We start from the raw sequence: 23017 nt of genomic DNA on the forward strand, positions 1-23017 counted from the left end.
GCGACCCCCGCCAGATAAAGTGGAGAAATCAAAATGTTTCAGACAGGGTGGTGTAGGGGACAAACGTGGCATTTTATTGGGTGATAAATAATCTAACTAGACACTGGTCAATTAATCTGGTATTTTTTTTACATCACAATCCATTTTAATGCTGATATATTTCTGTGTTTAATCTTTTACCCCTAAATGCAGTGTTTCCCAAACTCGGTCCTGGGGACCCCAAGGGGTGCACGTTTTGATTTTTGCCCTAGCACTACACAGCTGATTCAAATAATGAACTCATCATCAAGCTTTGATTATCTGAATCAGCTGTGGAGTGCTAGGGCAAAGAGTTTGAGAAATTCTGCCTAAACGAGTGACATGAATGTTGTAATCTATTTCAGTCACTTGAGGGCTAATATATTTTTGTATCAGTTGTCCGGGGACAATGCACCTCAGTCTTAGCTATCCATGGCTGCGCTAACATACACACACACACAATACAGGCACATATTAATCACATTAACCTCACCCCAAACCCTCCACAATTCTCCATGATTAAATAAGCTTTTCGATGTTTAATCAATTACATATACTCCCCAAAGGAGAAATAAAAAACACATTATTATTGTAATTTAGTATTTTATAACTCGGGGTTGCTATGCATGGTTATTTCCACCTCACCATTGCAGTGTTTTCTCAGTTAATACCACAACAATATTATGGTTGACACTTAATAATGCAAAGATATCTCCAATTACTAAGGGATAGAATTATATGAACATTTTACATTTTTGGGAATATTTTAAAAAGCACATGTTACATTTTGCGTAAAAGACTAACAGCAATGTAAAGCTAAATGTAGAAACATTCAATGCTCTGCTATGTAACCCTCAGCAATATGACATATACAGCACTTTATTACAGAGCTATTATGACAGAGAATTATTAAAGGTTCAAGTTTTTAATTGATTTGTGGAGTTCTGTCATTTTGTCTATGTGTCTTTGTTTTGACCAGCTTTCCTTTCCCTACCATTTCCACCTTTTGACCCCCCCACCCACCCACACTTTGCTCACACACTTTATTTTTCTCATACTCTCGCATTCGACCTGTAACCCTCTCTCTAAGGGTGCATTCATAAATTCATCAGTTATTCTGCGCTCCGTAAGTGTCAGTCAGTGGGAGGAATAGAATTATGAAGATGATGATTGATGTCATTAATGCAATGAAAGCTGTGAGTAGGGCTATGTCTGTGACCTCTGTCCTGACACCTTTCACAACTCTGCTAATCCCTGGGATAATACTCCAACTGCTGCCCCAGCAGTTGCTGCTGCCCCAGCAGGCCATGCAGCGGAGAAGAGATACATACATAATAAAACCAAGGAACATTATATGGAATAATATTAAACAACTGGTGGTTTGTTATGCAAACCAGAAATACAAGGAGCATTATATGGAATAAGATTAATCAACTGGTGGTTTATTATGCACGCCAGAAATACAAGGAGCATTATATGGAATAAGATTAAACAATTGGGAATAATTATGTGTTGGCCTACTATATAATATTACTGAAGATTATGATAGCTGATAATTAATCAATATCATAACAATAATCATCAGCATCGTCATCATCCCCATTACTGTCATCCCCACAGTCAAATAAGCTATTATCAGCACAATTTCGAGTAGTTAGTAGAGCTAAAAGTATTACCTGTAGGCTGTAGCAGCCCACTTCTAAGCGGTCTAACCAACAGGTCTCTCTCCAAAAAGTTCCTAAAACTGTGACATTGCGGCTTCCGTACTATGGACTACTCCAGCCACAACATCAACTATCTAGCTAATCTACTTTTACAATCATTGTTGTCAAATAACTTCAAAAGTGGTATATCACATCCTATCCCGGACGAAATAGCATAAAATAGGTATTCGCAACATGCTAGCTATAAACAGTACGCTTGCTATGAAATTAAAATTAACCGACAGTCAGCAAGCTAGCTAACGTTAGCTAGCTCTGACAGGGACAGCTAGCTTTCTAGTTAGCGAACGACGTTAACCGTTTGGTTGTGAAGTTGCCGAGGTTTTACATAGTTTCGACGTATTACTGAAGGTTAGTTAACTAGCTGTAATCGTCTATAACCGGTTAGCGTAGCTACAAATGAGTAGCTAGCTAGTTACTAATTTCAGTTTGTCAAAAATATTGTTGCAAAAGGTAGCTAGCTAGCAAGAGATAGGCCACTCGCTACTATGTAGCCAGTTTAAAGCTGTCTGGTCAGTTCGGCGCTATATTGTAACTCAGTGCTAGAGAGATCAGCAGCAGTTAACGTTAGTCTGTTGTAGTAGGCAATAACATCCTAGTGGACACAGTTATCTGCTCGCTACAGACGTACGATTCTGGTTTATTGTTAGTAACAGTGTTAGCTAGTATTTTCGTTTTAGTAGTAGATTAGGCGGAACAGCGGGATGTCTAGGGGATTAAGTCTAGCAATGATATTGTTTAGAAAATAAAGCAACAAAACTATGTTTATAATGCATGCAACGGCTCCCAAATGAATTCTTACATAAGGCTACATTTGTTATTTTCTTTGACTACATAAAATCTGATGCGTCTGAGGTTATTATACAAAACACTTAAGCTAAATCGGTTTATTTATTTTGAAGAGTAGCCACATAAACATTTGAAATGTCTGGAGACGGCTCGGATAGTAGTAGTAGCGAGGACTCCGATACTGGGATCCGGAGGAAAGCCTGCACTGTCAAACATGAGATCACCAATGGTAATTAACCATCAAAGTAAACTACTGTTTCATAATGTATTATTTGAACCTGTCAAAGGATTTGAATATGCTATACACTTTGGGTAAATGTTGCCCATCAGTATTTCAGTGAATGAATAGAACAGGCTTCCCCAATTCAAGTCGATGGTGGACTGGCGGACATTGCGGGTGTACCCATAGGAGTAAAGCAGGAAGTAAAAGCAGGAAGTATACCCATCAATATTTTTTGATTTAGTTCTACTGACGTTACAAAAAATGCATTCCATTGCATGAGCCACATCTGGTAACTTCATTTGAATGAACATTATGCATTACCATGGAAATTATTGCATCACAATACCAGGCAGCCATTGTGAGTGTATCCATGAGTTTAACAGTCAAAGGTTCCAAGCCCGTTCTATTCATTCTAGTTCTATGACCCGACACCTGGGACCACAGCAATGGATGAATGCAAGCAGACCATCAATCATGTTTGTTGTGGTGTCACAAAATATTCACAGTTTACTGTGCTCAGCTGTGTTTTTTCAGTGTGTGTGTGCACGAGCGTGTGTTGTGTGTGTGCAAGCACCGATACTGTACTCTCTCCCCCATGCCAGCAAACCTCACGGGCCATACTGAGAGAGTGGGCATGGAGAACTTTGAGCTTCTCAAAGTCTTGGGCACAGGAGGTGAGTTTCACTTTGCCGATCTGAGGTTCATAGCATAGGGTCATGGTGTTATTGGAGACCTGGAAAACTTAATTTTACTGTCTATTTTTTGTAGAACATTTTAGAATAAACTGTATCAAATGTAGTGGAGGCTCCTGGGTGGGTGGTAGGGGCTACAATCAAATGTGATGCAGAGTTTTCCATTCTGTGCTGTGTGTCTCTGTCTAGCCTATGGGAAAGTTTTTCTGGTCAGAAAGAACAGTGGTCATGATGAAGGGAAGCTGTATGCCATGAAGGTGAGTCTCTGTGACATTGGTCCAAAGACAACCCAAGCATTGACATTGTCTGATGTAGGGAGAATTTATGGGCGGGTTGACTGACTGTTGATGATTATGTCTCAGGTGCTGAAGAAAGCAGCCATCGTTCAGAAGGCAAAGACTGCAGAGCACACGCGTACAGAGAGACAGGTGCTGGAGCACATCCGCCAGTCCCCGTTCCTGGTTACACTGCACTACGCCTTCCAGACCCAGACTAAGCTCCATCTCATCTTGGGTGAGTGCTGGGTCAAAAAGACCCATACATGGAACTCTCCGGCTTTGATCTTGAAGTGCTGAAAGTGTATCTTTCTGTGTGTATGTTTCTGTCTATATGCCTGTGTATGTGTGTGGTTTGTGTTTGTCTATTCAAATGTTATATGTATCTGTGCACGTGTGTATAGACTATGTGAGCGGAGGGGAGATGTTCACACACTTGTACCAGCGGGATCACTTCTCTGAGGAAGAGGTGCGGATTTACATCGGGGAGATTATCCTGGCCCTGGAGCACCTCCACAAGGTATGTTATCGAGCATTTCTGTCCTTTACATTACTTGGCAGATATTCCATTCTATTTACTTCCTACATGTTAATCTTACATAATTACGTGAAGGCTAGATTCTATCCTCTCTCTGTTAATCGTATGTTATCCTGTGTATGTAACTTCCTGTTCGGTATGATTCGTACAGCTGGGCATCGTGTACCGGGACATCAAGTTAGAGAACATCCTCTTGGACAGCGAGGGACATTTAGTGCTAACAGATTTTGGGCTCAGCAAAGAGTTCCTGGAGGAGGAGGTACGTAAAAAAGGAACCCTTTTTCATTGATGCTTCTATTTGTGTGGATGCAATCTGTGCATGTATGTATCCATGCATATATTTTTGTCACTACAGACTAGTCTTATCTGGTTTTCAGGGATACATCTAATTCAATCTAACTTCCTTTTCCGCTGAAAACTGCATGTGGGAACTCAGACGTTTTCTTTTACACCTGCTACGTTAGGTTACTACAGACTGAGACGTGTGTTTGTTTTCCCTACTACAGAAGGAAAGGACGTATTCGTTCTGTGGCACCATAGAGTACATGGCTCCAGAGATCATCAGGGGGAAGTCTGGTCATGGAAAGGTAAGAGTTAACCCATCACACAGGGAGAGAACTTTGGACATGCGCTGTGAGCTACATCATTTTATTACACATCAATTACTGTAGAACACAAAGAGTCATCTTTCGTTTATTTTATCATCATTCCTTTCTCCAGTCGGTAGATTGGTGGAGTCTGGGGATCCTGATGTTTGAGTTACTGACGGGGGCGTCACCATTCACCCTGGAGGGGGAGAGGAACTCCCAGAGTGAGGTGTCCAAGTGAGTGCTGTGTGTCATACACCCCTCCTCACAAACACTGGTTCCGTCCCACTCTTTCATCATTGTCTATGGCCCTCGGCAACTTATCAAAATAATGACATCTATTGTAAAGGTGGCTCCTTTCACCCTCTCTTTTAGCTTGCTGTCTGAATACAATAACAAAGAAATTAGTTGTGCTGCGTCCTTTGTGTAACAAAGCCTGCAGCTTAATTAGATATTCTGTTAATGTGTTGCTTTGCAATCGTGTTCTTTATGGCCATAATGGTTGGCTTATAATTAGGGCTGGGTTTACACAGTGTATACAGTGATTGTTCTTCCCTCTTTCTCTTTTTCGTCCCTCCCCCCTTCATGCCCTTCTCTCAGGCGCATCTTACATTGTGAGCCGCCGTTCCCCTCTATGATCGGCGCAGTGGCTCAGGACCTGTTGAGGAAGCTGTTGGTCAAAGACCCCCACAAGAGACTGGGCTCTGGGCCCCGAAGGGCCGAAGACATCAAGACTCATGCCTTCTTCAAGGTGCTCGTCTTCACTCCTGCTCTGTCTCTAGGCCCATCTCACTCCCTCTCTCTATCTCCCAACTGCCACACACACACACTCTCACCATTCTCTTCCCATTGCTCTATATTCATAGGGTCTCAGTTGGTCAGACCTGGCTGAGAAGAAGGTAGTCAGCCCATTCAAACCAGAGATCAGGAGTGAGCTGGATACAGGGAACTTTGCTGAGGAGTTCACTGGCATGAATCCTCTCTACTCTCCAGCCAGCACCCCACCAAGCACTGATCGACTGTTCCAGGTACCCCTTACACCCTACCCTCTGCAATACGCAGAATACATACTCTGTGCCTACACAGTCACAGAAAGACACCTTTTGATAGTCCCTCCACAAAGAAGACTCTTCTCATTATGGTAGGAGACTATAACATAGTGTTAAGTACCTCAATGGACCGTAAAGGAAATCACTCTACAAACTATCATCACCGTGCCCTTAAGGAAATCACAAATATTATGGACACATTCGAAATAGTGGATATTTGGAGACTAAAAAATCCTGACCTAGTGAGATATACATGGAGGAGACTTAATCAAGCTAGTCGTCTTGACTACTTTCTTGTCTCGTTGTCTCTTGCATCAAAGGTTAAAAAAGTTTTAATAGGAGACAGAATGCGATCGGATCATCATCTAATTGCCTTCACATAACTCTTATAGAATTTCCATGTGTACGGGGATATTGGACATTTTAAGTTTACTGGAGGACAACTTATTTTTAACTAAGACAGAATAATTTATAACAGAATTGTTCCAGTATAATATAGGAACAGCAAATGCACTTATTGTTTGGCATACCTTTAAATGTACCATCGGAGGTCATTCAATTCAATATTCATCAATAATAAAAGCAGTTTCTGGCTAAAGAGACAAGACTAACAAGGGAAATACATGAACTAATAGTACAGGTAGATAGCAATAAAAACGATACTACAGAGCAGGGGTTCTTAAACTTTTTCAGCCTGGGACCCAAATGAGAAGTTCTGTGTTTTCCTGGGACCCAAGCTTACAAAAACATGCAACTATACGTAAATATCGATACTTTCATTGCCCCTATGACCATTAACAAATGCAACATAGACAAAGAACAATTAAATGAAATACCCATATAAAATAGCTATTAATGTTTATTTTTCCCCATTAAAACACTCTTACATATGTGTCTAGGTTGGACCTGTTGCTGTTAAAATACAATAATTCACTGGAATAAACTGATTGATCACATCACGCAGATGTAGACCATAAAACAGACGCACACACACAGTCCTAATGATAGTTGTGTGACTGGTTGAAGTTTTCAACAAGCAGGTCTATTCTGGGCTCAGTTTTTGACAGTTGAGAACCCTGACTCGCACAGGTATGTGGTGCCAAACTGGATCAGAACATCTACTGCTTTCTCAGTCAGTTTCTCAGCCTCAAAAAGCATCTTGCGTCTATCGGTTTATTCCAGTTCAGAATACAAATGATTGCTTGTATTTTAACAGCAACAGAGACACCGCTGCTAAGCAGAGATCGCACTGAACAGAGAGTAGAGACACCGCTGCTAAGCAGAGAGTGCACTAAACAGAGAGTAGAGACACCGCTGCTAAGCAGAGAGTGCACTAAACAGAGAGTAGAGACACCGCTGCTAAGCAGAGAGCACACTGAACAGAGAGTAGAGACACCGCTGCTAAGCAGAGAGCGCAATAAACAGAGAGTAGAGACACCGCTGCTAAGCAGAGAGTGCACTAAACAGAGAGTAGAGACACCGCTGCTAAGCAGAGAGTGCACTAAACAGAGAGTAGAGACACCGCTGCTAAGCAGAGAGCGCAATAAACAGAGAGTAGAGACACCGCTGCTAAGCAGAGAGCACACTGAACAGAGAGTAGAGACACCGCTGCTAAGCAGAGAGTGCACTAAACAGAGAGTAGAGACACCGCTGCTAAGCAGAGAGTGCACTAAACAGAGAGTAGAGACACCGCTGCTAAGCAGAGAGCGCAATAAACAGAGAGTAGAGACACCGCTGCTAAGCAGAGAGCACACTGAACAGAGAGTAGAGACACCGCTGCTAAGCAGAGAGCGCAATAAACAGAGAGTAGAGACACCGCTGCTAAGCAGAGAGCGCACTGAACAGAGAGTAGAGACACCGCTGCTAAGCAGAGAGCGCAATAAACAGAGAGTAGAGACACCGCTGCTAAGCAGAGAGCGCACTGAACAGAGAGTAGAGACACCGCTGCTAAGCAGAGAGTGCACTGAACAGAGAGTAGAGACACCGCTGCTAAGCAGAGAGCGCAATAAACAGAGAGTAGAGACACCGCTGCTAAGCAGAGAGCGCACTGAACAGAGAGTAGAGACACCGCTGCTAAGCAGAGAGCGCACTGAACAGAGAGTAGAGACACCGCTGCTAAGCAGAGAGCGCACTGAACAGAGAGTAGAGACACCGCTGCTAAGCAGAGAGTGCACTGAACAGAGAGTGCAGGGTCGCGACCCATACTTTAAGAAAGGCTGCTACAGAGTTACAAAATAAATTAAAGGGGAAAAAATTATAACTTGAAGAACTTATTCAAGAACAATCTAATGTAATCTATTAAAAAAATATAACAAACTGGATGGAATATGGAGAAAAATGCACAAAATACTTCCTGAACCTCCAACACAGGAACACTAACAAAAATAATTAGCAGAAACTCGTTACTGAAGACGGAGTCATCTATGATTCTCATTCTCCAAATGATATTTTCAAAGAGGAAGCTAAATATTTTAAGCAGTTGTTCTCTTTTCCATCTCATCCTCTCCCACTGATTGAAGAATTCTTTCCAAATAATACAAAAAATGGAAAATTAACAAATGTACAGAAAGATCAGTGCGAAGGCCAAATTACAGAGGAATAACTTTTTGAGCCTATTAAAACCTTTCAGTCTGGAAAAACCCCAGGGCTTGATGGCATACTGGTAGAGGTATATCAAGGCTTTTTTGATATACTAAAAGCTCCATTGTTAGATTGTTTTAACTACTCCTATAGAAATGGTAGTCTGTCAGATAATCAGCAGGAAGGTCTGATTTCACTATTATTAAAACAAGACCAAGATGGCAAATATAAAGATCCAATCTATTTAAAAAACTGGAGGCCCCTTACACTTCAATGTTGTGATGCAACAATAATAGCAAAATGCATAGCACTCAGAATTAAAAGGGTTTTACCAGGTATTGTTCATCCTGATCAGACAGGTTTTTTTACATGGACGATACATTGGAGATAATATACGACAACGACTATGAATAATATAACATCATGAAACATCTAAGAAGCCAGGCCTGGTATTTATAGCGGATTTTGAAAAGGCATTTGATAAAGTAAGACTGGATTTTATTTATAAATGCCTGGCTTTTTTTCAATTTCGGTGATTCTCTTATAAAATGGATAAAAGTAATATATAGCAACCCCAGCTGTTAAATAGTAAATAACGCCTACTTCTCAGAGTTTTGAATTGGATGTAATAAATGTATCACTAGTCACTTTAAACAATGCCACTTTCATCTCATATGTATATACTGCACTCTATGCCATCTACTGCATCCTACCTATGCCGTTCAGCCATCGCTCATCCATATATTTATATGTACATATTCTTATTCACTCCTTTACATTTGTGTGTATAAGGTAGTTATTGTTAGATTACTTGTTAGATATTACTGGATGGTCGGAACTAGAAGCACAAGCATTTTGCTACACTCGCATTAACATCTGCTAACCATGTGTATGTGACCAATAAAATTTGATTTGATTTTGAATTGCTAAGTGGAGTTTAACAAGGGTGTCCGCTGTCACCATATCTATTCATTATGGCCATCGAAATGCTATCTATTAAAATCAGATCCAATAACAACATTAGAGGATTAGAAATCAAAGGCTTAATAACAAAGGTGTCCATGTATGCAGATGACCCAAGTTTTATATTAAGTCTGCAAGCTAGATCCCTGCAATGTCTCATTGAAGATCTAGATAACTTTTATGGACTCTCTGGACTAAAAATCTAATTATGATAACTGTACAATATTATGTATTGGATCTTTAAAAAGCACAACTTTTACATTACCCAGCAGTTTACCTATAAAATGGGCTGCCGGTGAAGTAGCCATACTTGGTAGTCATATCACAAAATATATAAATAAGCTCTCCACAATGAATTTCAATAGAAAACTTGTAGACAAGATCCTGCAACCATGAAGAGGTAAATACCTGTCTGTTTATGGAAAATTGCCCTGATTTAACTCCTTAGTCATATCTCAGTTTACTCACTTACTTATGGCGCTGCCTACTCCTGATGCTTTGTTTTTCAAATCATATAAGCAAAAAATATGTTGCTTTATCTGGGACGCTAAACCAGACAAAATAATGCGTACTTATCTATATAATGAATATGAATTGGGTGGGTTGAGATTATTAAATATAAAAGCACTAAACCTCTCTCTCAAAGCTTCACTTATTCAAAAGTTTTACTTGAATCCTAAATAGTTCTCAAGTAGATTACTAAGAAAAGCTCATCCATTGTTTAAAAATGGCCTTTGTGCAGATTGCTATGTCTCATTTTCGATTAATTGAAAATGATACTTTTTTCAAAGTATCTCTCTTAAACAAGCATTGCAGAGCTGGCTACAATTTCAATTTCCTCCCCCTGAAAAGATAGAACAAATATTACTACAAATATTATGGCTGAACTCAAATGTGCTGGTTGACAAAATACCTCTTATTTATGGGAAGGGTATTTTGTTCTTAAATTATATTGTAAATTGGAATGGTAGAGTTATGTCTTTCATGGAGTTATCAGAATTGTACGGGAAGGTCTGCTCAATCCAAGAGTATAACCAATTGATTACAGCATTACCCCAAAAATGCAGGAGGCTGGTGGCAGCAGGAGGAGGTAGGGAACTGGTCTGTCTGCCCACTATAAAGGATCAAAACTTGCGGAGGAATAAAACTATCATAAATAGGAAAGTATACCAGTTTCATTTGAGGACCAGTATGTTGACAACTGTGCCATACAGATTGCAAAATAGTTGGGAAGAGATTTTTGATGTACCGATTCCATGGTACAATCAATCAACCAGTATTAGTTGATATATAAAACGGCGCAAGATTTAGGACTTTGTGCTTTTCAGCTAAAATTATTATATAGAATTCTTGCCACCAACAAAATGTTGAATATTTGGGGCATAAAATCATCCAAGCTCTGCAGATTTTGTTGTGAGGATACAGAATCAATAGACCATTTATTTTGGTATTGCCCTCAGGTAGCCTGTTTCTGGTCTCAGGTTCAGGAATGGCTGAAAATGCATGCTGTAGCATTGATCTAAAATTGACCCTAGCAATAGTACTGTTAGGAGATCTGGAGAGACCGGGTCAGTCAATTACTAATATACTAATACTCTTAGTAAAAGTATTTATCTTCACCTCGCAATCTGTGGATTCTATTCGATTAGATAGATTGAAATTCTACATTAAACATCACAGCATAGTTGAAAGATATACAGTGGGGAGAACAAGTATTTGAAACACTGCCGATTTTGCAGGTTTTCCTACTTACAAAGCATGTAGAGGTCTGTAATTTTTTATCATAGGTACACTTCAACTGTGAGAGACAGAATCTAAAACAAAAATCCAGAAAATCACATTGTATGATTTTTAAGTAATTAATTAGCATTTTATTGCATGACATAAGTATTTAAGTATCAGAAAAGCAGAACTTAATATTTGGTACAGAAACCTTTGTTTGCAATTACAGAGATCATACGTTTCCTGTAGTTCTTGACCAGGTTTTCACACACTGCAGCAGGGATTTTGGCCCACTCCTCCATACATACCTTCTCCAGATCCTTCAGGTTTCGGGGCTGTCGCTGTGCAATAAGGACTTTCAGCTCCCTCCAAAGATTTTCTATTGGGTTCAGGTCTGGAGACTGGTTAGGCCACTCCAGGACCTTGAGATGCTTCTTACGGAGCCACTCCTTAGTTGCCCTGGCTGTGTGTTTCGGGTCGTTGTCTTGCTGGAAGACCCAGCCACGACCCATCTTCAATGCTCTTACTGAGGGAAGGAGGTTGTTGGCCAAGATCTCGCGATACATGGCCCCATCCATCCTCCCCTCAATACGGTGCAGTCGTCCTGTCCCCTTTGCAGAAAAGCATCCCCAAAGAATTATGTTTCCACCTCCATGTTTCACGGTTGGGATGGTGTTCTTGGGGTTATACTCATCCTTCTTCTTCCTCCAAACACGAAGAGTGGAGTTTAGACCAAAAAGCTCTATTTTTGTCTCATCAGACCACATGACCTTCTCCCATTCCTCCTCTGGATCATCCAGATGGTCATTGGCAAACTTCAGACGGGCCTGGACATGCGCTGGCTTGAGCAGGGGGACCTTGCGTGCGCTGCAGGATTTTAATCCATGACGGCGTAGTGTGTTACTAATGGTTTTCTTTGAGACTGTGGTCCCAGCTCTCTTCAGGTCATTGACCAGGTCCTGCCGTGTAGTTCTGGGCTGATCCCTCACCTTCCTCATGATCATTGATGCCCCACGAGGTGAGATCTTGCATGGAGCCCCAGACCGAGGGTGATTGACTGTCATCTTGAACTTCTTCCATTTTCTAATAATTGCGCCAACAGTTGTTGCCTTCTCACCAAGCTGCTTGCCTATTGTCCTGTAGCCCATCCCAGCCTTGTGCAGGTCTACAATTGTATCCCTGATGTCCTTACACAGCTCTCTGGTCTTGGCCATTGTGGAGAGGTTGGAGTCTGTTTGATTGAGTGTGTGGACAGGTGTCTTTTATACAGGTAACCAGTTCAAACAGGTGCAGTTAATACAGGTAATGAGTGGAGAACAGGAGGGCTTCTTAAAGAAAAACTAACAGGTCTGTGAGAGCCGGAATTCTTACTGGTTGGTAGGTGATCAAATACTTATGTCATGCAATAAAATGCAAATGAATTACTTAAAAATCATACAATGTGATTTTCTGGATTTTGTAGATTCCGGAATTTTAGATTCCGTCTCTCACAGTTGAAGTGTACCTATGATAAAAATTACAGACCTCTACATGCTTTGTAAGTAGGAAAATCGGGAGTGTATCAAATACTTGTTCTCCCCACTGTATATGTTGCGTAGAAATCCAAAGAGGGTGGCCAGCAGAGATAGGTGGGATGGGCTGAGGGAAGCTGAGGGTTGGGATATGGAATTGGAGACAAGTGGGAGTGGAGTTGCTGGGCAGGAGATAGAATGATGGTCAAAAATAAAGTATAAAAAATAAAGTCAAAATAAAACGTAAGTTTGAATGACACTGATGGGAAGTGTTTTTACAGCTAATGCTGGTTTGCCTGAGGCTGATGCTGATGTTTGTACACATGCAAATACACACACTCTCATTCAAATACACACATACACGGACACACACATATGTAAATAGTGCCAGACATGCTCTCAAACATATACAGTTGGCCTTGCTGTTTTGATTTTAGTTGTCCTTGATGTTCTTTGTTTTTTTTGCACTGTTTTCTGTTTACTTTTGTCTTTCTTTTTTCTCATGAGCTAATTTTCTTGGTTGGTGCATAGGGGGTGTTCTTGGGGGTGGTGAATGGAATTAATTTAATTTTTAATAAAACATTTCTTGGGGGGGGTGACTGTGGGAGGGGTCTCGTAGTTGTTGAGCGGCTTCACTGCAAGTATATTGTATGTTTTGGGTGTTCAATAAAATAAAAAGACTCTTCTCTTCCATTTCAGGGCTACTCTTTCGTTGCTCCCTCCATTCTGTTCAACAAGAACGTGGTGATGGGGGACTTCATGGAGGGCCAGATGGGAGCAGAGCGGCCGGGCTCATCCACTGTCCGTCGCAGTGCTATGTTAGCGGTATGGATCTAGTCCTCACATGGCTGTCGGAAAGCCAGTGCTATGTTAGCGGTATGGATCTAGTCCTCACATGGCTGTAGGAAAGCCAGTGCTATGTTAGAGGTATGGATCTAGTCCTCACATGGCTGTAGGAAAGCCAGTGCTATGTTAGAGCTATGGATCTAGTCCTCACATGGCTGTAGGAAAGCCAGTGCTATGTTAGAGCTATGGATCTAGTCCTCACATGGCTGTAGGAAAGCCAGTGCTATGTTAGAGGTATGGATCTAGTCCTCACATGGCTGTAGTAAAGCAAGTGCTATGTTATAGGTATGGATCTAGTCCTCACATGGCTGTAGGAAAGCCAGTGCTATGTTAGAGGTATGGATCTAGTCCTCACATGGCTGTAGGAAAGCCAGTGCTATGTTAGAGGTATGGATCTAGTCCTCACATGGCTGTAGGAAAGCCAGTGCTATGTTAGAGCTATGGATCTAGTCCTCACATGGCTGTAGGAAAGCCAGTGCTATGTTAGAGCTATGGATCTAGTCCTCACATGGCTGTAGGAAAGCCAGTGCTATGTTAGAGGTATGGATCTAGTCCTCACATGGCTGTAGGAAAGCCAGTGCTATGTTAGAGGTATGGAACTAGTCCTCACATGGCTGTAGGAAAGCCAGTGCTATGTTAGAGGTATGGAACTAGTCCTCACATGGCTGTAGGAAAGCCAGTGCTATGTTAGAGGTATGGAACTAGTCCTCACATGGCTGTAGGAAAGCCAGTGCTATGTTAGAGGTATCGAACTAGTCCTGACCTGGCTGTATGAATGTTGTTAGGTGAATGTATTATGTCAGGTCTTGCTGGTTGGCCTGAGCTCAATCTGAGCTGCTTTAATAAATATCCGTCCAGCCAGCAATTTAAAGATTTAACAATTTAAAGATTTGGACACATTCTACAGTTTCCTGTGCAGTTGTATTTGACTTCCCTCTCTTGTCCTCTGCAGGACTCTACGTTCTTCCAGCTGTATGAGCTGTGCCTGCAGGGGGCGCCCCTGGGCGAGGGCAGCTTCTCTGTGTGCAGGAAGTGTCGACACCACCAGAGTGGCCATGAGTACGCCGTTAAGATCATCAGCCGCAGGTGAGTCAGCCGGGGTGTGGCGCTGGCTGAGACTCTGTCACTCGCTAATGCAATGTGTCATTGTTACACCAGCATGATGAATTACACACTTCACGCTGCTGTGTTTTAATGCCTATTCCATGGCATTTTGTTATTTATTTATTTTATTTTAAGGGGGTAGGGCGCTTGGCATTACCAACCACAGTATTTTTCAGACCAGTTAGTACATACTAGCAACACGCATAACCACCAAACCAGACAGGCAAATTCATGGAAGCTAAGACAACCCAAGCCAAGGACAAATCATCTTAAATCTACAGTTTTATATAGAGCCATAGCTGAATGGAACTCTTTACCAATCCATATTTCTCAGGCAAAAAGTAAATCCACCTTCAAGAAAAAAATAAAAGCGCATCTAATGTGATAGACCATATGACTGGACAGGAAATAGAAAGCATCAACTGAATGTTAAATGTGTTTCCTGTCAGGTATTTTAATTGTCTATATTGTCTACTTGTTGAATATTTGTGAAGTCTTGATTTGTGTTTGTAATGTCTTGTTAATTGGTGTTGGACCCCAGGAAGATTAGCTAGCGTTACGGCGTTAGCTAATGGTGATCCTAATAAAATTACAACAAAAAAATGACCACAGCTGTTTTATAGGCTGTTTGGCGCACTGAGGTGCTTTGTGTTGTTGATCTTTAATGTGTGAATGCCTTGGAACCCTCTCTCTCTCTCCTGCTTGTTAGAATGGAAGTGAACACTCAGAGGGAGATTGCTGCCCTCAGGCAGTGTGAGGCTCACCCCAACATTGTCAAACTGCATGAGGTCTACACTGATCAGGTATAGAAGGATGATATTATGCACATGCACGCACCTTCAAGCACTAACAACTACAGGCACGCACCTTCAAGCACTAACAACTACAGGCACGCACCTTCAAGCACTAATAACTACAGGCACCCACCTTCAAGCACTAACAACTACAGGCACGCACCTTCAAGCACTAACAACTACAGGCACCCACCTTCAAGCACTAACAACTACAGGCACGCACCTTCAAGCACTAACAACTACAGGCACGCACCTTCAAGCACTAATAACTACAGGCACCCACCTTCAAGCACTAACAACTACAGGCACGCACCTTCAAGCACTAACAACTACAGGCACGCACCTTCAAGCACTAACTACAGGCACCCACCTTCAAGCACTAACAACTACAGGCACGCACCTTCAAGCACTAACAACTACAGGCACCCACCTTCAAGCACTAACAACTACAGGCACGCACCTTCAAGCACTAACAACTACAGGCACGCACCTTCAAGCACTAACTACAGGCACCCACCTTCAAGCACTAACAACTACAGGCACGCACCTTCAAGCACTAACAACTACAGGCACCCACCTTCAAGCACTAACAACTACAGGCACGCACCTTCAAGCACTAACTACAGGCACCCACCTTCAAGCACTAACAACTACAGGCACGCACCTTCAAGCACTAACAACTACAGGCACCCACCTTCAAGCACTAACAACTACAGGCACGCACCTTCAAGCACTAACTACAGGCACGCGCCTTCAAGCACTAACAACTACAGGCACGCACCTTCAAGCACTAACTACAGGCACCCACCTTCAAGCACTAACAACTACAGGCACGCACCTTCAAGCACTAACAACTACAGGCACCCACCTTCAAGCACTAACAACTACAGGCACCCACCTTCAAGCACTAACAACTACAGGCACCCACCTTCAAGCACTAACAACTACAGGCACCCACCTTCAAGCACTAACAACTACAGGCACCCACCTTCAAGCACTAACAACTACAGGCACGCACCTTCAAGCACTAACAACTACAGGCACCCACCTTCAAGCACTAACAACTACAGGCACGCACCTTCAAGCACTAACAACTACAGGCACGCACCTTCAAGCACTAACAACTACAGGCACGCACCTTCAAGCACTAACAACTACAGGCACCCACCTTCAAGCACTAACAACTACAGGCACCCACCTTCAAGCACTAACAACTACAGGCACCCACCTTCAAGCACTAACAACTACAGGCACCCACCTTCAAGCACTAACAACTACAGGCACCCACCTTCAAGCACTAACAACTACAGGCACCCACCTTCAAGCACTAACAACTACAGGCACGCACCTTCAAGCACTAACAACTACAGGCACGCACCTTCAAGCACTAACAACTACAGGCACCCACCTTCAAGCACTAACAACTACAGGCACCCACCTTCAAGCACTAACAACTACAGGCACGCACCTTCAAGCACTAACAACTACAGGCACCCACCTTCAAGCACTAACAACTACAGGCACGCACCTTCAAGCACTAACTACAGGCACCCACCTTCAAGCACTAACAACTACAGGCACGCACCTTCAAGCACTAACAACTACAGGCACCCACCTTCAAGCACTAACAACTACAGGCACGCACCTTCAAGCACTAACAACTACAGGCACCCACCTTCAAGCACTAACAACTACAGGCACGCACCTTCAAGCACTAACAACTACAGGCACGCACCTTCAAGCACTAACAACTACAGGCACGCACCTTCAAGCACTAATAACTACAGGCACGCACCTTCAAGCACTAACAACTACAGGCACCCACCTTCAAGCACTAACAACTACAGGCACGCACCTTCAAGCACTAACAACTACAGGCACGCACCTTCAAGCACTAATAACTACAGGCACGCACCTTCAAGCACTAACAACTACAGGCACCCACCTTCAAGCACTAATAACTACAGGCACGCACCTTCAAGCACTAATAACTACAGGCACCCACCTTCAAGCACTAACAACTACAGGCACGCACCTTCAAGCACTAACAACTACAGGCACGCACCTTCAAGCACTAACAACTACAGGCACGCACCTTCAAGCACTAATAACTACAGGCACGCACCTTCAAGCACTAACAACTACAGGCACCCACCTTCAAGCACTAACAACTACAGGCACGCACCTTCAAGCACTAACAACTACAGGCACGCACCTTCAAGCACTAATAACTACAGGCACGCACCTTCAAGCACTAACAACTACAGGCACCCACCTTCAAGCACTAACAACTACAGGCACGCACCTTCAAGCACTAACAACTACAGGCACGCACCTTCAAGCACTAACAACTACAGGCACCCACCTTCAAGCACTAACAACTACAGGCACGCACCTTCAAGCACTAACAACTACAGGCACGCACCTTCAAGCACTAACAACTACAGGCACCCACCTTCAAGCACTAACAACTACAGGCACGCACCTTCAAGCACTAACAACTACAGGCACCCACCTTCAAGCACTAACAACTACAGGCACGCACCTTCAAGCACTAACAACTACAGGCACGCACCTTCAAGCACTAACAACTACAGGTACTTTCTTTCTCTTCTCCTTGGCTGTGTTTACTTACAAGGTTTCAGGTCTTGAATCACAATAATGTTTGACATTTGGGGTATTTATTGGGGAACTTAATCAATCATGCAGCAAGAAACTATTTTCTCATCATACAACCTTATTATTTTCTCTCTCCCCACCCCCTCTTTTCCATCTCCCCCCCACCTCCCTCTCTTTCCCCATCCTCCCTCCTTCTCTCTCCCTCCTCTCTCTCAGTTCCATACATACCTGGTGATGGAGCTGCTGCGTGGGGGGGAGCTGCTGGAGAGGATCAAGAAGAAGAAGCTGTTTGGGGAATCAGAGGCCAGTCAGCTGCTCAGGAGCCTGGTGTCAGCTGTCGGCTTCATGCACGAGGCTGGAGTGGTGCATAGAGACCTCAAACCAGAGGTGGGCCAACAGACAGACACAGACAGCGAGAGAGAGGGAGTCTAAATATATTCTATAGAAATGTATGGCCCGAAAGAAGTCATTGAGTTTGCTGCAATAGTACTCTGTACCAACCAAAGCCTGTAGCCAGTGAGTATGATGAGATCAAAGTCTTTAGCAATGCTGTAAAAACCACTAAGCATGGCCTATCAGGTTTATGATTTTATTTTGTTGGTTCAGGCTAAAATAAATTGACATTTGTTGCTCCATTACATCAGCCAGTGACTGTAACCTTCTGATGACTGTGTTGTTCTTGCACGGCCCACTCACTTCTCGCTCGCTCTCTTTCTCTTTCCTTTTCTCTTTTTCAGAATGTGCTGTTTGCAGACGAGGGGGAGGACTCGGTGCTGAAGGTGATAGATTTTGGTTTTGCCCGGCTGTGCCCTGCGGGCAGCGCCCCCCTGCAGACTCCCTGCTTCACACTGCAGTATGCTGCTCCTGAGCTCTTCCACAGCACCGGTTACGACCAGGCCTGCGACCTCTGGAGCCTTGGGGTCATCCTGGTACTTACTCTCCTAACCTGACTCTGTAATGTGTCATTAGTAAAACTAATTATCGTTATGTTATTAATGACTGTGTGTGTCCGTCCGTCCGGCAGTACACCATGCTGTCAGGACAGGTGCCCTTCCAGAGTAAGCAACAGCAGCGAGCGGGGATGACCTCATCTTATGCTGTTGACATCATGCATAAAATTAAAGAGGGAGACTTCTCGTTGGCTGGAGAAGCCTGGAAGGGTGTGTCAGGGGAGGCTAAAGAGCTTGTGAAAGGTATGTTCTGAATCCCTTACATTATCCTTATTCACTCATTGACATGATCCAAATCACATTTTATTTGTCACATGTGCCGAATACAACAGGTGTAGCCTTACAGTGAAATGCTTACTTACAAGCCCTTAACCAACAATGCTTTGAGAAGTTTTTTTAGAAAAAAAAGTGTTTAATAAAAAATAGAAAATAAAAAGTAACAAATAATTAAACAGCAGCAGTAAAATAGCAAGGCTATATACAGGGAGTACCGGTACAGAGTCAATGTGCGGGGGCACTGGTTAGTTGAGTTAATTGAGGTAATATGTACATGTAGGTAGAGTTAAAGTAAATATCCAAAGATAATAAACAGAGTAGCAGCAGCGTAAAAGAGGGGTCTGGGTAGCCCTTTGATTAGCTGTTCAGGAGTCTTATGACTTTGGGGTAGAAGCTGTTATTAAGAAGCCTTTTGGACCTAGACTTGGCGCTCCTGTACCGCTTGCTGTGCGGTAGCAGAGATAACAGACTAGCTGGAGTCTTTGACAATTTTTAGGGCTTTCCACTGACACCGCCTGGTATAGAGGTCCTGGATGGCAGGAAGCTTGGCCCCAGTGATGTACTGGGCCGTACGCACTACCCTCTGTAGTGCTTTGCGGTCGGAGGCCAAGCATTTGCCATGCCAGGCAGTGATGCAACCAGTCAGGATGCTCTTGATGGTGCAGCTGTAGAACCTTTTGAGGATCTGAGGACCCATGCTAAATCTTTTCAGTCTCCTGAGGGAGAATAGGCTTTGTCGTGCACTCTTCACGACTATCTTAGTGTGTTTGGACCATGTTAGTTTGTTGGTGATGTAGACACCAAGGAACTTGAAGCTCTCCAACCTGCTCCGCTGCAGCCCCGTCAATGAGAATGGGGGCGTGCTCGGTCCTCCTTTTCCTGTAGTCGACAATCATCAATCAATCACGATGCAATTATTCCTTCTCCATTCACTCAATCTTTTAAACATTTCCCCCGTCTTTATCTGTCCCTGCCCCTCCCTGCTCCTTCCTTTCCTCTCTCTCTCCCTCTTCTAAACTAACCCCCCTCCCTTCCCAACCTTTCATATTTTTCATTTTTGCTTTCCCTCCCTAACTCTTCTAAACCTCCCTCCTTCCCTCACTAACTCTTCTAAACCTCCCTCCTTCCCTCACTAACTCTTCTAAACCTCACTCCTTCCCTCACTAACTCTTCTAAACCTCACTCCTTCCCTCACTAACTCTTCTAAACCTCCCTCCCTCCTTCCCTCACTAACTCTTCTAAACCTCATTCCTTCCCTCACTAACTCTTCTAAACCTCACTCCTTCCCTCACTAACTCTTCTAAACCTCCCTCCCTCCTTCCCTCACTAACTCTTCTAAACCTCATTCCATCCCTCACTAACTCTTCTAAACCTCCCTCCTTCCCTCACTAACTCTTCTAAACCTCCCTCCTTCCCTCACTAACTCTTCTAAACCTCACTCCTTCCCTCACTAACTCTTCTAAACCTCACTCCTTCCCTCACTAACTCTTCTAAACCTCACTCCTTCCCTCACTAACTCTTCTAAACCTCACTCCTTCCCTCACTAACTCTTCTAAACCTCACTCCTTCCCTCACTAACTCTTCTAAACCTCACTCCTTCCCTCACTAACTCTTCTAAACCTCCCTCCTTCCCTCACTAACTCTTCTAAACCTCACTCCTTCCCTCACTAACTCTTCTAAACCTCCCTCCTTCCCTCACTAACTCTTCTAAACCTCACTCCTTCCCTCACTAACTCTTCTAAACCTCACTCCTTCCCTCACTAACTCTTCTAAACCTCACTCCTTCCCTCACTAACTCTTCTAAACCTCACTCCTTCCCTCACTAACTCTTCTAAACCTCCCTCCTTCCCTCACTAACTCTTCTAAACCTCACTCCTTCCTGTTTGTGTTCAGGGCTTCTGACGGTGGATCCAGAGAGGCGTCTCAAGCTGTCTGCTCTGAGAGAGAACAGCTGGCTGCAGGGCGGGGCCATCCTATCCTCCACCCCCCTCTGCACCCCAGATGTGCTAGAGTCCAGCGGCCCCATCGTCCGCTCTTATGTCAACGCCACCTACAAGGTAATGGAATTCCAGTGGGAAGAAAGTATACATTTTCTATAACCAGTAGATTACATTCCTTGTGTTCTTTTATTTATATATATGTTTTGTATTTTTTGAATCTCCCAATCAAATCAAAGTTTATTTGCCATATGCAGAGTATAGCGTATAGTACGCATTATAATTAAATGCTTACTCACTCGCCAGCTCTCCTCTCCAACAGTGCAACATCTATAAAGTATTCAATCAAAAGTTAAGTTAAATGTAGTAGTAAAACAAATAGAGAACACAATATAAAATAACACCATAGGAATATAATAAAGGGTATGCGCAATATAATGACAATAGAGAAATAACCACAATAGAGAAATATAATGGAGGTGTATGTGCGTTGTAATAGAATAGGTAGGTTATATTTAAGCAGTAAGGCCAGAAGTGTGGCATATGGCCAATATACCACTGCTAAGGGCTGTTCTTCAGCACGGCGGAGTGCCTAGACACAGCCCTGAACCGTGGTATATTGGCCATATACCACAAACCCCAGAGGTGCCTTATTGCTATTATAAACTGGTTACCAACGTAATTAGAGCAGTAAAAATAAATGTTTTGTTGTACCCGTGGTAAACGGTCTGATATACCACGGCTGTCAGCCAATCAGCATTCGGAGCTCAATTCACCCAGTTTATAATTTTGTATGTACTATTGTATGTACATCCTCTCTCTATTAGGCGTTCAACAAGGGGAAGAGGGAGGGCTTCTTTCTGAAGAGTGTTGACAACGCCCCCCTTGCAAAGCGACGCAAGCTCAAGATGACAAGTACAGGTGTGGAGACTCGACGGAGCTCCTCTTGCTCATCCTCTTCCTCCTCTTCCTCAGCTGCCTCTGCCACCGCAACAAACTCAAAAACACAGCCACCACACCAAACTCTGTCCCCGAAGCTAGAAAAGCACTAGAAGGGGAGTAGGGGGAAGAGTGGGAGGAATAAAGTTAGGAGAAGGAAGCACATTAATTCAGATATGACAGATTGGGATACTGTCTCTGAAAGACCAGAGATGACTTGATTTGAATTCCAAAGTCATCTAGAATCTCCAAATTCTAAGTCTAAGAGCTTTTTTATGAACCAACTAAGAGACTAGTTAAATATTTAAGGATTCACCTCCCTGTTTTCTAGAAAGATGATGCTATTTGCGTTATCGTAATGATGCAATGACTTTATCTATATGTGTTTATACCATTTGCAGTAAACTGCAGTAGCTTGTACCATCTCATTTAATTTTCTCAAGAAATTAACTAACATGTAATTTCTTGAATGGAAATAAGCTTTAGATCAGTGTTTTCATAACTCCGGTCTAGAGGATAAATATCAGTATGGTAGGTTATGGAAGACTGTTGGCTTTAAGGTCATACTAATGAAGGTTTCAGTGACCTTGCCAGGGTGACGATGATGAGCATGCAGTTATCCTGATGTTAACATGTTCTCAGTACCAGAGGGAGGGAGGGAGGGAGGGAGGCAGGGTGGCGGGAGGGAGAGGTAAAGGGAAATGAGGAGCCATAATGAGCACAAGCCATATATACATAGGGAGGTCATGACCTCTACACCGGAGCACTTGTAGATACATACACAGCACTCATCGCATGACAAACCGAGGCAGTGGTTAGGAGTCTGTTGGAAGTCTCTCACTGTATCTAATGGTGTGGTTGAGATTGAGAAATAATGGTGCTAC

The 23017-nt window shown here is 43.0% G+C and overlaps 1 protein-coding gene across 2 annotated transcripts; it reads left to right on the forward strand.

Annotated features, from left to right (window-relative positions):
• Positions 1-1784: 1784 nt before the first annotated feature.
• LOC120021364 (ribosomal protein S6 kinase alpha-4-like) lies at positions 1785-22783 on the forward strand. 2 transcript variants are annotated; one of them, XM_038965097.1, is made up of 19 exons: positions 1785-2090; positions 2642-2757; positions 3354-3425; positions 3633-3700; positions 3806-3956; positions 4123-4238; positions 4408-4515; positions 4763-4843; positions 4977-5080; positions 5444-5594; positions 5710-5871; positions 13368-13493; positions 14467-14600; positions 15328-15421; positions 18248-18418; positions 18769-18960; positions 19056-19224; positions 21151-21314; positions 22022-22783. In XM_038965097.1, the coding sequence occupies exons 2-19, from the start codon at positions 2664-2666 to the stop codon at positions 22244-22246; spliced, it is 2382 nt and encodes a 793-aa protein (XP_038821025.1). In that variant the 5' UTR covers positions 1785-2090; positions 2642-2663; the 3' UTR covers positions 22247-22783. The 2 variants fall into 2 exon arrangements, with proteins under 2 accessions (XP_038821025.1, XP_038821024.1); XM_038965096.1 differs by having other exon boundaries at positions 1785-2757.
• The last annotated feature ends 234 nt before the right edge of the window (positions 22784-23017 follow it).

Source organism: Salvelinus namaycush, chromosome 26 (assembly GCF_016432855.1).
Source record: "Salvelinus namaycush isolate Seneca chromosome 26, SaNama_1.0, whole genome shotgun sequence".
Classification (NCBI taxonomy): domain Eukaryota; kingdom Metazoa; phylum Chordata; class Actinopteri; order Salmoniformes; family Salmonidae; genus Salvelinus; species Salvelinus namaycush.

Coding starts and splice junctions, on each gene's coding strand:
- LOC120021364 (XM_038965096.1), top strand. CDS start 2,664: ATGTCTGGAGACGGCTCGGATAGTAGTAGTAGCGAGGACTCCGATACT. Junction 2,758..3,353: donor CAAACATGAGATCACCAATG/GTAATTAACCAT, acceptor CCCCCATGCCAG/CAAACCTCACGGGCCATACT. Junction 5,081..5,443: donor TCCCAGAGTGAGGTGTCCAA/GTGAGTGCTGTG, acceptor CCCTTCTCTCAG/GCGCATCTTACATTGTGAGC.